The sequence below is a fragment of the Scardinius erythrophthalmus genome (assembly GCF_964197995.2).
Source record: "Scardinius erythrophthalmus genome assembly, chromosome: 4".
NCBI classification, from domain to species: Eukaryota; Metazoa; Chordata; class Actinopteri; order Cypriniformes; family Leuciscidae; genus Scardinius; species Scardinius erythrophthalmus.
In genome coordinates this window covers 36,991,869-37,006,017 of record NC_138224.1, presented here as the reverse complement: position 1 = coordinate 37,006,017, position 14,149 = coordinate 36,991,869, and the positions used below count along the sequence as shown (strand labels likewise).

General features: G+C 40.2%; 1 protein-coding gene across 1 annotated transcript; it reads left to right on the top strand.

Annotated features, from left to right (window-relative positions):
• Positions 1 to 410: 410 nt before the first annotated feature.
• Positions 411 to 1,391, top strand: LOC308689293 (uncharacterized protein; the record flags this gene model as incomplete). Its single annotated transcript, XM_081362947.1, has 1 exon — positions 411 to 1,391. The coding sequence occupies one exon, from the start codon at positions 411 to 413 to the stop codon at positions 1,389 to 1,391; it is 981 nt and encodes a 326-aa protein (XP_081219073.1).
• Positions 1,392 to 14,149: the final 12,758 nt, after the last annotated feature.

The window sequence follows — 14,149 nt, the reverse complement described above, 5'->3', positions numbered from 1 at the left end:
ATTTAGAAAATCTTCGTTTGCACGTTTGCATGTAAACTGAGACAAACGGGTGTTTAGGCAGCCAACGTCACAGTATGCGCCAGAGCTCGCACCTACGTCAAAAGTGCGACCTATGTTTACAAGTGATCATGGAAGCGTTCAGAGTAGCAGTCAGATTTATGTTGGTGCAAACTCTTTTCGTGTGTTTGCATTTGCAAATACAGCTGCTCCATTATGTCGAGGAGCAGAGACGACTGAGTGTTTGGAGGTCAGCAATTTTGCAACAACTTCTCCTCCCTCCAACACGAAGAACCAGTCCGCGTCACCGCCAGCGCCGCCGGTTTTGGGTCCGACCTGGGCGAACTGCTGTCCGGTTGGATAACTTTGAAAATGAAGTGGTTGTCCCGGATGAGTGGCGTGAAAATTTTAGGATGTCAAGGTCATCGCTGCTGTCACTCTCCGAATTGCTGCGTCCCTACATCGAGGCTGAAACGACCGTCATGCGGTCCCCTGTCGGTGTCATAAAAAAAGTTGCCTGCACCTTATATTACCTGTCCGACGAGGGTAGACTGCGCAAGACAGCCAACGCTTTCGGTCTTTCTCGATCAACCGTGTCAATCATAGTAAGGCAAGTGTGTGAGTCAATAGCTGTCCACTTAGGTCCTATGTACATACAACTGCCCACATCCGAAAATTCTGTGCAGAAACTAGTGCAGAAATTTGAAGAAGTGCATGGCCTCCCTCAATGCATAGGTGCTGTGGATGGAACACATGTGGAAATAAAGCAGCCATCTGCAAATTCCACAGACTATCTCAATAGAAAAGGGAGGTTCAGTTTGAACGTGCAGGCTACCTGCGACTATAAATATTGTTTCATTGATGTGGTAGTTAAATGGCCAGGGAGCGTTCACGACGCCCGCATTTTTGCAAATTCCACCCTCAACGGCCATCTGAAAGATGGAAAAATCCCACCATGTCCCAAGCAAATACTTGAGGATGAAGAGGCCATACCAGTGTACTTACTTGGAGATCCTGCATATCCTCTGCTCCCATACCTAATGAAAGAGTATGCGAATGGGGGGACCACTGCTCAGGAGCAGTACTTTGGACTGTCTTTGTGCCGTGCACGGATGGTTATCGAGTGCGCGTTTGGGAGGCTGAAAGGACGGTTTGGAGCCCTGAGAAGCGCAATGGACATTAACCTTAATGACCTTCCCTTCGTCGTATATGCATGCTTCGTCCTGCATAATTACTGCGAGGCTGCTATGGACACTGTGGATGACACCAGGGTTACAGAGGCTATTCAATATGACCGGGACAACCAACCTGATAATCCACCAACTGTCAGAGAGGGAATGTCTGCTGAAGGCAAGAGGGTCAGGAGAGTCCTGACACAGTTTCTTGACCCATAAAGGGACCTCAAGTGTGTGTGTGTGTGTTAAACTGGTTTAATACACATGTTGAAGTAGCCTACTCTGTTTAAATTTATACATTTTAGTACAGGCTAATGTTTGTTTTTAAGCCTTTTTCTTTACAATTTTGTTCTTTGTATTTCATACTCAACAGTTTTGTGGGCCAGGTTTACAGTAACAAATGGTCAGTGGTTTTATAGTTGCCCCAGCATACTTCACTGTGTGAATCTTACATATTAATACTGACACAAGTCTGAATGCTTTTCAACCAGTTTAATTCTGATCAGACACAACAATTGTTTGTCATTACGGCATTAAAGAGAACAAACACTGTACAAATAAAATGCCTCTGTATTGCTTACTGCTTGTAACTAACATATTACAAAACAATAAATGAAACAGCATTCAAGTGACATTTCCAAGAGGCTTCAAGAGGTGTGTTTGAGCTTATTTTTATTTGATTAGGACAATGCACATTACATTTCTGTAAATGTGCCAGTGTTCAACTGTAGTTCTAATTACCTAGCACATTACAATAAACAAATTGTATAACTGTTCAAAAATAGGGCATACGAACAGTGTTCAAATGAAATCAATTTGGAATTCAACTGACCTCAATGGTATAAAAAACATTCCAAAGGTACATTTAACACTAAACAACCAAAAAAAGTGCAATTTCTGTAAACTCTTATTGCAGCTGCCAAGACATCAGACAATGTACATTTAACACTAAACAACCAAAAAGTGCCATTTCTGTAAACTCTTATTGCAGCTGCCAAGACATCAGACAAGCCTTTATACTTTCCGTTAAAAGTGCAATTTGTGTAAACTGTTATTGCAACTGCTGAAACATTAGACAAACTATAATACTTGCCTTTTTACAATCAAAAAGTAGCCGTAGCCAGCAGAAACAACCGTAAGATTTTCATTCTTTCTTGAAAAGTGCTTGGGTGTACGAGAACGGCCCTGGAGCCTCAACAGGTATGAAGGACAAATCTGCAGTGTTAATAGTAATAGGCACTACATTGTGTGTGTGTGTTCTATTTCCTGAGGAGTTTTGTGGGAAGACCTGATGTATTTGATTTGGCAGATATGACTGTTGTGATGGCATATGACCTTGCTGGGCTAGTGTTGTGGGGTAGTGTGGTGGTGGTGCCTGTGCTAGTGGTGTTGTATGGAGTGTTTCCCGCAGAAAAGAAAACCCATCAACAATTGAGGTTGTAAGCCTATCCAGTGTATTGGAAACTTTAGAAAAGTTGTCAGCAGCTCTTTTTTCTGAGGTCTCAATGATGTTAAGGAGTTGTCTTTTAATACGCTGGTCTTCTTCAACAGCATGTTGTTGCAGAGCCTCTGCTGAAAGCCGTTTATTCAGACGCTCCTGGCGGTGTCCTCTTAGTTTGGCCTGTACAAAGAAGATCGGAACAAAATTAATTGCAACACAGCATAATTTGCAGTAAAAAAAAAAAAAAAAAAACAGTGTTACAAACATTACTTTTCCATTCTATTCTAGTAGCCTATACACTTAAAAAAAAATGTGTCAGCAATTGCCATAAGAGTAGCAGCTCTTAGTAGTAGGAGCTTAGTAATAGGATTAGGAGCTGTAGAATTTCTATAGAATGTTTCGTGTGGTGCCATGGCAATGGTTGAGTTCTAAATTCTAGCTTTCATTGACATTTACCTCTGCCTAAGGGCAAGCTAAGATAGGCTACAAGTCAAGATAGTGTCTCTCTATCTCACTCAGTCTCTCTCTTACACACACATTTCGATAATGCTTACTAGGTTTGTAGGTTTGCATAATCAACCATGTTCTAGCAACAAAACATAAACAAACCTTTACAACAAATTAATGTAGAAATATGTGTAGGCCACAATAACACAAACTTATCACACCACATCAGTCTGATGAGGTCAGACATAACGTTACAGGTAACTAGGCTACTAACGACAATTGTATACATACGTTTAGAAGATCTCTCCTCTCCTTCACTGGTGGTACTGGTGGTGCCACGCTGCCATCATCAGGATGTCCATCAACTTCTACGCTGGAATCAATGACATCCAATGTTGACGAGCCTTGAGGCGAGGCTTGGGACGAGGGCTCCAGGTCATTAGTTTCGACACCGGTGGGCAAAGTGGCGGTGGCCGGCGAACCACCCCATACCTGCTTGCACATTTCAAAATACAGGAGGACTACTCTTCCATGCCCAGACCTACGGCCTGTGTCCACAGCACCTCTGTATTTCACCCGAACTGCCTTAAGCTTGGTTGTGAGGACGGCGCGGGTAATGTCCTCCTTTTGATGAGGAAAATCATCGGTAGATGCGTTGGGGTAGTGCTCTAAAAAGAGGGTCAGTATGTCGGCATATTTACTTTGGCACGTCTCCCAGTCGATGTTCTCCTGCAATTTTGTGGTTTCGTAATCTAAAGTAACATTTAACAGGAGCTCTACCTCCTGGTCAGTCCACACGAATGATGATCCTGGCGCCATCCTTGTTCAAAAGAGGAAGAGGAAGTGATTTGTTTCTGTTGTTGCGGTTTTCGGGATTCTGATTGGCTTACGTGGGCTTGAGCTTCTCGTTACACCGCCACCTACAGGTTTGGCATGCTCTTGACGGCATATATACACGGGTACGTGTAAATGAACACTTTTCTGAAAACTGACATGTGTGCACGATGTTATTTTTGAAACCGGAGAGGTTGAAATGTCCGTTTATGAAAATAGCCGCCCTCGTGTAAACGTAGTCTCAGAGTAGGGTGTGTTCCCACTTAATTTGCATGCTTTATTCAGAGTTCCGGCCTCTATTTAATCCCTCCCCCTTGGAATGTATATAGCTACTATGTATAATGTTTTAGTTAGATCATGTTGGAAGTTTCTACAGCCGCGTACAGAGGAGTTCTCAATAAAGAATAACTTCAGTTGAACGCGATCCCGACTGTCTCTCTGGTCTCTGCTTTGAAGAAAGAAAAACTTTACAACAGATGGTGCCGTGACCCGGATGGAAAAAAAAAGGAAACTCAAAGAACTGAATCTTCAAACTTCAAGCTTTCCAGCTTCCTCCATCTTGAAACTTCAAGCTCAAAGATCTCAACGAAGCTGACTGAGTTCCAGACTGAATCTTCTGAATCCAGATTGAAAACTTTAAGCTCCAAAAAGATCTCAAAGACTGAATTTTTCCAGACGGAATCTTTCTCTACAAATGAAAGACTCGGTGAGTTTCACTCCATTCAAAGAACCAATGCAGACCAGTACAAATGTGTTTTTCCTCTGCGCCGTTCAGAGAAGTAGTTAACAAACAGCTGTAGAGTTAAGTTAACTAAAGATAAGCCTCTAAAAAGTTTTTCTTTTAGAGATGAAATGGATCCTCTGTTGTTGGCAGGGAAGATTAACAGTTACATGTTAATATTGTGTGTATGCTCTTGCTAGAGAAGTTAGCATCAAGTGCTAATAGTTGGTATCCTTTGCTTTGGGCAGAGAAGAATTAGCTTTACGTGCTAGTTATTTCTGTTGATCCTCTGTTCTTGTCAGCAGGGAAATTAAGTGTGGTAATTTGGAAAGTTAACAATAGTTAAGCTGTGTTAACAAGATTGTACCCTCTGTTTGTAAGACAGTAGAGAAGTTTTAGTGTTTTGTGATTGTTAAGCAACAAAGGAAGTCACAAAATGGTTAGAAGGAATGCTAGGCTGATACCCACGACAGAGAAAGGTGGATTAGCTAGCCCGTTATGGACAGACAATGAGTTTAAGTCCTTGTTAGGAGAATGCATGGACTCAATCGTGACTGAGGAAGTCAGATTAAATTTAACAAAGAAATTTGGCATTGATGCAGTCAAAGTTTGGTCAATTGAAGATTGTAATAAGGTACTAGGAGCAAGTATTCGCAAGAACGATATGAAAGCCATTATCTGTTGTCACCGAGAATTTAGCTTATCCATTGCACAAGAACAAGCTTGTTGTATTGATACTTTAACCGATCAGAACAAACAATTGCAGACTCACATGTCCTGTCTCAAGACAAAGGTGGGCCATAACAAAGCCTCAACCAAATGTGATTTAGAAGACCAACAGTCAGATGAAAGCTATCCTGATTTACAGTCTTTTGATAGAATAGAGGACAATGTCAATGCAGATGTAAATGCAGTTGAAGTGTGCGTAGCTAGACAAAAGCCTCAGGGAAAAGGTGTTGATACAGTTCCATTTGCAACCCCCATATTGCAGCCACAAGCAGTCAAAATACCTTTAGGTCCTAAAGATATTGAGAGACTTGCTGAAAGTTTGCCATCAGTGCAAAGAAATTTTTCTGAGTTTAGGAGAGCATTGTTCAGTAAAATGCATCTTTACGACATGTCGTTGCCGGAAGTCACACAGCTGATGTCACAAATTCTAACTGAATCTGAATTCAACAATTTTGAGTCTGCTGTTACTTCCGAACTGCAACATGTCAGTAAAGGCGATTTGAGAGAAGGTGTTTTGAAAATTTTAAAGAGCATTGTTGGACCGAACGTGGACTGGTCAAAAATTACCAATTGTGTACAAGAGAAAAAAGAAACTGTTTGTGAGTACACAGAACGATTCTGTCAGACCGCTGCCATTTACAGCGGAATTGCCGACACTCCAGAGAAAGTGTTAGGTCATAATGGTCCTCTAGTTCGCGCATGGTCCGATGGTCTTTTGTCAGAACATAGAAATGCATTGCCTTTCTTAGATCTTACATGGTCAAATAGAACCCTGCAAGACAACTTGGACAGTTTAGCCATTTGGGAAAGAGACTTTGATGTCAAGGCAAGAGTAAAAATTGCAGCAGCATCCTTTAAGGTTAACTCAGAGAAGCCAAAGAAACGCAAAAGTCCTAGAGAAGCCAGTTGTTCTTACTGTGGCAAGCACGGACATTTTGGAAAAGAATGTCGAAAAAATAAAAATAACTTAAGACAAGTTAACAATGTTATGCAGCTCTTACTACATTTGTTTGCTACTTTAAAGCAGCCCCTCCCCTCCTCGTAAAACTTGTGGGGCAACTTGATACGGTGTTAACCATTTAGGCTGTGAGTGCTTAATTTCCCCAGTAACTCACAACAAAGATGAAAGACTTATTTTTGTTTAATAGAACAAAAGGAAAGTGACTGTCACAGCCTTTGTTTGGGGGACATTCAGAAAACTCACAGCTATAAATGTTACACTGCAGAACACTACAATCAGACCTCCATGCTCTATATGATGTCTATTAAGACTGATGTTTCACTGGAGAATGGAAATGTGCCAATTTTTCTCACACACTGTACAGTGTGCACACAACAGGGACAGAATAGGACACACAGACCAGGGCGGAGCCAATGGAAGAACCGATGAGCAACAGGCCTCGGGGGTCAGCCATGTGGTGAAGATTTCCTCATCCCCCCTCTTATCCCCACCTCACTGGTCCATAGGTGTCAAATCAATTAAGAAATAGGGAAAGAATGAAACAACCGCAGCAGACGCTACAACCCTAGTGTTTAAACAAATACTGCTACAACCCTAGTGTTTGGACAAATACTGCTCTGTCGTCTTTTGTTTTCTTTCTTCCTCTGTGCAGATAAACACTTGATGGCTGTTCCAAAAATCCATATGCAACGACGTCTCATCTGCATATGAAGCCACAACCTCAAGAAGACAACTACACCCACTGCTGAACGAGCCAATCACAAAAGAAAAAGAAGAAAAAAATACACAACGCAGAGATAAAGAACCTTCAGTCATCCATCGATATGATCAAGACTACAAGCCTGCACCATTATCTGAGTGCTGCACCTGGTTAATATGACTGAAGATAACTTTTCATGGTTCGGAAACCTGTTAGTATCAAGTGTGTCAACCAACAAATGTCTCACGTCCAGCACAAGGAAATAACAGTTTTCAACCAGAAAAGACTATTACCCGTAAGGACTTCACGGACCCTAGTTGCATGTTATGTTTCTGTGTCAGCATGCAATTACAGATGAACAACACAGAGCAAGTTATATGTGCCTGTAACTTACACCAGTTACAAGAATGAACTTTATGTGTCTAAATTTGTATTTTTGTGAGAGTTATTAGAACTCTCAAAGGGGGAAGTGTTGGATTACATATTTTATTAAATGTTTAATTTAGTTTTTCCACTGCAATAGTATATAAACTGATAAAGTTTAGTAGACTGATTTCAGGTGATTATGGAGTCTCCAGCAAAGAATCACTTTTCTTGCCAGACCTGTTTTCTCTATTGTGTTTTAAATAAGTCAGATCACTTGATTCTCACCTTTCGGAGCCCAGACGTTGAATCGTTAGGTTGATTGACTTTCACCTTTTGTCTTTAATGGCTCTGGGATGGCTCTTGGAATTGGAGTTCCTGGCTAGTATCAGCATGTGAATAGTTATGCTGATTCAATTGGACTCAGAGTAGGGTGTGTTCCCACTTCATTTGCATGCTTTATTCAGAGTTCCGGCCTCTATTTAATCCCTCCCCCTTGGAATGTATATTGCTACAGTGGCTGCGTCCGAAACCGCATACTTCCCTACTATATAGTAGGGAAAAAGCAGTAGGCGAGCGAATAAGTATGTCCGAATCCTTAGTATCCATAAAAGAGTAGGCGAGAATTACCAGAGTGACGTACTAATTATCGCGAGATTCGGGCGTACGTATACTTATAGTGCGTCCGAATATTCCTACTTTCCTACTATATAGTAGGGGAAAACAGTACGTGAACGGAGTAGTATGTCCGAAACCTCAGTACTCATAAAAGAGTAGGCGAGAAGTTCCCGGATGGCTTACTGCTTCAACACAGATTTTGAAGAGCTCGAATATGAATACTTTTCTATCCCAGGAGGCCACGGGTCGAGGATACGTAATAAAAAAGACGACGAAGAAGAAGGATACGTCAATGGTACGTCATTATCAAACATGACGGAGAACGGTGACGCGGGTGTTTTCAAATGTGAGTATTACAAACCAAAAACACGGTTCCTTGTTTTAATTCACATTTGCTCAACTACTGAACTGTTTAATTTTTTAAGGTGTAACGCGAAATAATATATTTTTATTATGTATAGCTAACAGGGGAGCTCTAGTGAGCACAAGCTCGTCTCCAACATAGATTTAACGTTACACTCATTAAACCATATACAGCTATCTTAAATACGATTACTAAATTATGTCTATTTAAAATCTGGCAGGAAAATATTCGATAAGAATTGCAGATGAGTACATCTAATAGAAATGAAGTATATCTGAGTATGAGTATGTGCGCTATTGTGTAGTTTACAATACATGAATGTAAATAATGTAAATAAATGCACATAAAGTAACTAAATATAAATAATATATTTTATTTGTCCATTAGTACTTTTGAAAAATTGAGGAACATTTGAGTTGGATAAAAAGCTTAATACTTTGTGTTAATAAAGTAAATAAAGTTAAGTAAAGTGTCAATACTTAACACTTCAGAAAATACATCAACATGTAAGGTAGTATTGAGCACATAAATGACAGAGGTAATGTGAATCTTGTCTGGATGTTACAGGGACAGAGGAGCACACATGTCTGCTCATCCAGTGGAGAGTGGCTCATGAAGCCCTCTTCACTGGAAAGCGGAATGCTGCCATCAAAGGCTTTGAGTGAGTATACTACGGGAATGAATAAAGATAATTTGAATGTTAATGTAGTTTATTTAATTGTAATTTCAAAGCACTTTTTGATTCTTGATTTCTGCGAATTTACTGCAGAGCTTTTGTGGTGGAGCAGGACCTGCAAGGCAGGGTGACAGCAGGATTTGTAAAAAAAAAATGGGAAAACCTAAAACAAAAATATAAAGTAAGATCATTTTGATAAAATCAAATGACATTGTGTTATTAAAATGATTGCTTTTGTATTATGCTTGTGTATTTGTGTTTTTTGCAGGATCTGAAATGTCCACAGACAGGGGTGAGCATTGAGGGTGGAGAGGCCACAGCAGCATCCTGGAAGTGGTATTCCACCATGGATGAGGCAATTGGAGGCAGACCCTCCATCACTCCACCTGCCCTCGTTGCCTCATGTGGGCCGGATGTTGCTGTGGCCTCTTCATCCTCAGTGAGGCCAGAGCCAGCGAGAGCCCGGAAAAGGCCTTCAGACATAGAGGACCTGATCCGGGAGATGGAGGAGAGAGAAGAGGAGAGAGAGCAGAAAGCAGCTGAGAGGGAGGAGAGACTATGGAGAGAAATGGAGGAGAAGGAGGACAGAAGAGAACGAGAGAGACAAGCGAGGGAGGAGAGGCAAGCAAGAGAAGCAAGGGAAAGGGAAGAGAGATGGCACCGGGAGGCAAGTGAAAAAGAGGAAAAGAGAGAGCGGGAGACAAAGGAAAGAGACGAAAGATTTCTTTCAGTTCTTGAGATTCTTGCTAAAAAATAAATTAAAGTAAACAGTGTTTTGTGATCATTTACAAATCTGGGTTTATGTAAAGAGCAAACATTTTAAAACACATTTAAATTGAATATATATATATATATATATATATATATATATATATATATATATATATGTGTGTGTGTGTATATATATTGTACTGTGCAAAAATAGTAGGCCACCAACAGCTTTGTTGTTTTAGCTATGCTCTAATGACCATCCATATTTTGCTATCATTATTAAGATAAAAACAGAAAATAAAGGAGATTTTAACTTAAAAAAACAAATCTGTACAAAATGGCTTCTTTAGGCAAACATCAGTAAGAATAAAAAGTATACCATTACTACAACAACATCAAATGGTGGCCTAAGACTTTTGCACAATACTTTGTTTATAAAACAAACCATTTCTAGGCATCAACCATACATTATAGCAACAATTAAACTTGTAGTGTATTATGTGACTTCTAAATGCATACAGAGCTCATGCAGGGATATTCAAGGCAGGTCATGGAGGGTTCAGTTCCAACACACCTGTCTGTAATTTACCAGTAGCCAGATATTAATTGGTTTAAATAGATTCAGGTGTGTATAATTAGGGTAGGAAAAACTGTCCTGGACAATGGCCCTCCATGACCTAAGTTGGACTCTTCACACAAATTATCTTAAGTTTTGCATTACCTAAACCCAGTGAAATAGTGACTGAAGGGTTAGTGCACCCAAAGACATAAATATAATCAAGTATTTACTTTCATGTTGTTTGATTCCTCTGTGCGTGTTATTTTTCTCTCTCCTCTGAACACAAAAGGTGATTTTGGTCATGTTTGGTCTGATGGTTTAATACAATATCAGTCAATGGACTTCCAGAAGCTTGAAAAGCAATAAATAATGCCAGGAAGCTTCTGAAAGTTGGGCTCCACTGACCGATATTGTATGACCGAAACCAGCAGAACAAACTTAACAAAAATCACATTTTGTGGTTTAAAAAAAAAAAAATAGTAATTGAGGGATCTCATAACATGAAAGCAAAATTGTAAATAGTGTAAAGAATATAAAGAAAGTAAATAATAGCTAAATTCATATGTTTTAGGTGAATTAACCCTTCAACCCACCAGATAGAAATGGTAGTAAATATATGTATGCATTTTGTATTATAGTAGTACCTTGAAGAAATAAGCTAAGAAATTAGCAACTTTGAACTTTTATGCCCGAGACAATTCATAAAACATTTGAATTTTGAAATTTGGCAGATGTTTTTATCCAAGTGACTCTGTGCATTTATTACAGGGACAATGAAACTGAATCAACCTGGAGTAAAGAGCCTTGCTCAAGGACACACTCGTGGCGTCGGCTGTGGAGATCGACCAGCAATCTTCTGCTTACCAGTTCTGTGATTTAGCCCATTACACAACAAAAGTAATAAAGCTATTTTAAAAAATGCATGTAATTGTAAACCTATAAAATTACATTTGGAAAGAAAAGGAATGCTGACAACATGAATTGTAAAACATTTTGATGTTTTTTAATGTTTTAAAGGTAGTCGTGCTTATGGAGAGCAGGCACAGGGATGTTTGGAGCAGACACCGCAGCAGCCAGATTGTCCCGCACATGTTCTCCCACTCTTGCTTCAAGGTTGTGGGGATCAGGGGGGCCGTCATCAAGGTCTTCCTCATCCTCTGGCTCAACGATGTCCCCATTGCCTAGAGCGAGATTGTGAAGCACAGCGCAGCACGCAACAACCTCAGGCACGAAGGCAGGGCTCACCTCCAAGGCCTTGAAGAAAATGCTGCGCCAGCGTGTCTTCAGCATCCCAAAAGCTCTCTCCACGATGTTGCGGGCACGGGAGTGCTTGCTGTTGAAACGAGCCTGCACAGGGTTCTGCACCGGCTCTCTGTACGGGGTGATGAGGCAGATGGGGGCACTCAGGCAAGGATAGCCTCCATCTCCGAGGATGCACTTGCCTGCAGGTGGATAAAGGCTGCCAGCATACACAGGGCTGTTCCTCAGCACCCTGGCATCGTGCACAGACCCAGGATATCCCACAAAGACATCAAGGTATTTCCCCCGGTGATCAGTGATGGCCTGGAGTTGGATGGAGTGAAACAGCTTCCTGTTGAAGTAACAGTGGGAGTTATTTGCTGGAGGTTTGATACGGATATGACAGCCATCTATGGCACCCACTGCTCTGCTGAAAACTGGTGACCCAGACAGCTGTGCAAATCCTGCTCCCACTGCCTCCAGGTCATCTTCGGTCGGAAAGCAAATCACCCTCCTCAAAATTCCCATGATGGCCTTGCTCACTCTGTGCACAATGTCATGCACAGAGGACTTCGGGATATCAAAGATCCGTGACACCACCCTGTAGGATGCTGCATGGGCCAGCCAGTAGAGGAACACAAGGACCTCAATCTCCCGTTCCCATCCATGGTCAGATTCCAGTCTGACTGCAGCAATCAGGGACCTGATGGACGGCAGAGACAGGCGAAGGTGGGCACGGTGGTCAGCTGCTTCATCAAAATAGAGACGCAGAATGGGAACAGCTCTGTTTAGATGGCAGTAGGATGTGGGGTTCACCGCCTGTAAATATGTGATAGTTTGTTAAAATGAGAAATTTTAATAAATCTTTGTTTCATGTGTTGTTGACTTGCATTTGTTTATTGTGATGGTTAGTTTTAGTTATATCCATTTGTTTACTAGGGGAGAGTGGGGTAAGATGAGCCAGTTTTTACTTATGTGGATCTCAAGGCAAGGGAAATTGAGACAGAGGTACAATGAAGACATCCACTGTTAATTTGGGATGTTGCCTATAAACTGAAAATTAAAAAATGCACCTATGACAAAGAGCCTTGAAAATATGACCTCAGAAAAAAAAGTGTTCATGTGGCTCAACTTACCCCAGGTCAGGGGTAAGTTGATCCCAGTCAGTGGGTAAATTGAGCCATCTGGGGGTAAATTGACCATCCTATCTTTCACTTTTTATGCAAGCATAATAATAAAAAAACTTGCCTCTTTAAAATAATAATTTAATAACACACTTACCTTTCTAAACAATGTTAACCCTCTGGGGTCTGAGGTGTTTTTGGGGCCCTGACATTTGTGCTTTTTTCAGTTGCTTATACACATATTAATGGCAAAGGTGTAAATGCACTATTTAGCACAAAACAGGGCTATCTTATTATGTGAGCAACATGTATGTACATGTTTGTATTTTTGAGAGAATAATGTTTATGCGTTGTTATTAAAACAACAAAATCTTCTCCCCAAATGTGTTACTAATATAAAGCACAATACAAATAATTTAAAAAGAAGGCTTATATTGACCTTTTAAGATTTAGCTTACATCTTCTTTGTAAATATATGTTTTGCTATTTTATTAAAAAGATTACAATTACAACAACAATTACAATTTCAACAATATTTCAAGTGAACTCTTTCTTTGTAAAAAATAAATTATAGGCCTACATTTTACTATATGTATTCATTTATTTGAATATAGCCTACATTGGAACAAATACTATAGTAACCTTAAAAGTAATCTTAGTTGATGACTTTATTTTTGACAAAAAAAAATATAAAAAATACTGTGCGTATATATATATATATATATATATATATATATATATATATATATATATATATATATATATATATATATATATTAGGGCTGTCAATCGATTAAAATTTTTAATCGCGATTAATCGCATGTGTAGTGGCTTTCCTATAAGCCCAAGAAAGGTGGTAAGATGTCCTTCACGCATAATAAAAACAATGCACACAGCGATATCCGTTTGAACAGTGTTTGTCCATTTAATGCTATGTCTGCTGGCTCAAAGTTTACAATGCATCGGTTCTATGGTAAGAACCATATATTCCCGCCACCTGTGTCTGTGATTCAACCCAAAGTAGCTTAAATACCATGTGATGGAACAAGTGCGGCTTTACCCACACCACTGAACCACACCGCCATCTAGTGGTGGAATAATTAAATTACATTTGGCTCCAACACACCGGCCCCATAATTGTAATAATGTAAATTCACAATTAAACAACATATACATAAGGAGCCATAAATGTCTTTGTATGTGTCTTTGTATTCCGATTCTGCTTCAGTGCTCAGCTTCTAGTAGTAGACAGATTTTGGACACAGGCCTCTCCAAATGTCCTGTTTTTGTCTTCAGTTGGACTGATCGAACGAATCCATTTTTATCAGGATAGGTTTTAATTACTCTTCCCATCAACCAGGAGCCACGAGGAGCTAAAGGATCCATGATAGCAACGATATCTCCCACGGTAAAGCTTCTTCGTGGTTTTATCCATTTCTGTCTTTCTTGTAGTAATGGTAAATATTCCCTTACCCATCTTTTCCAGAAGA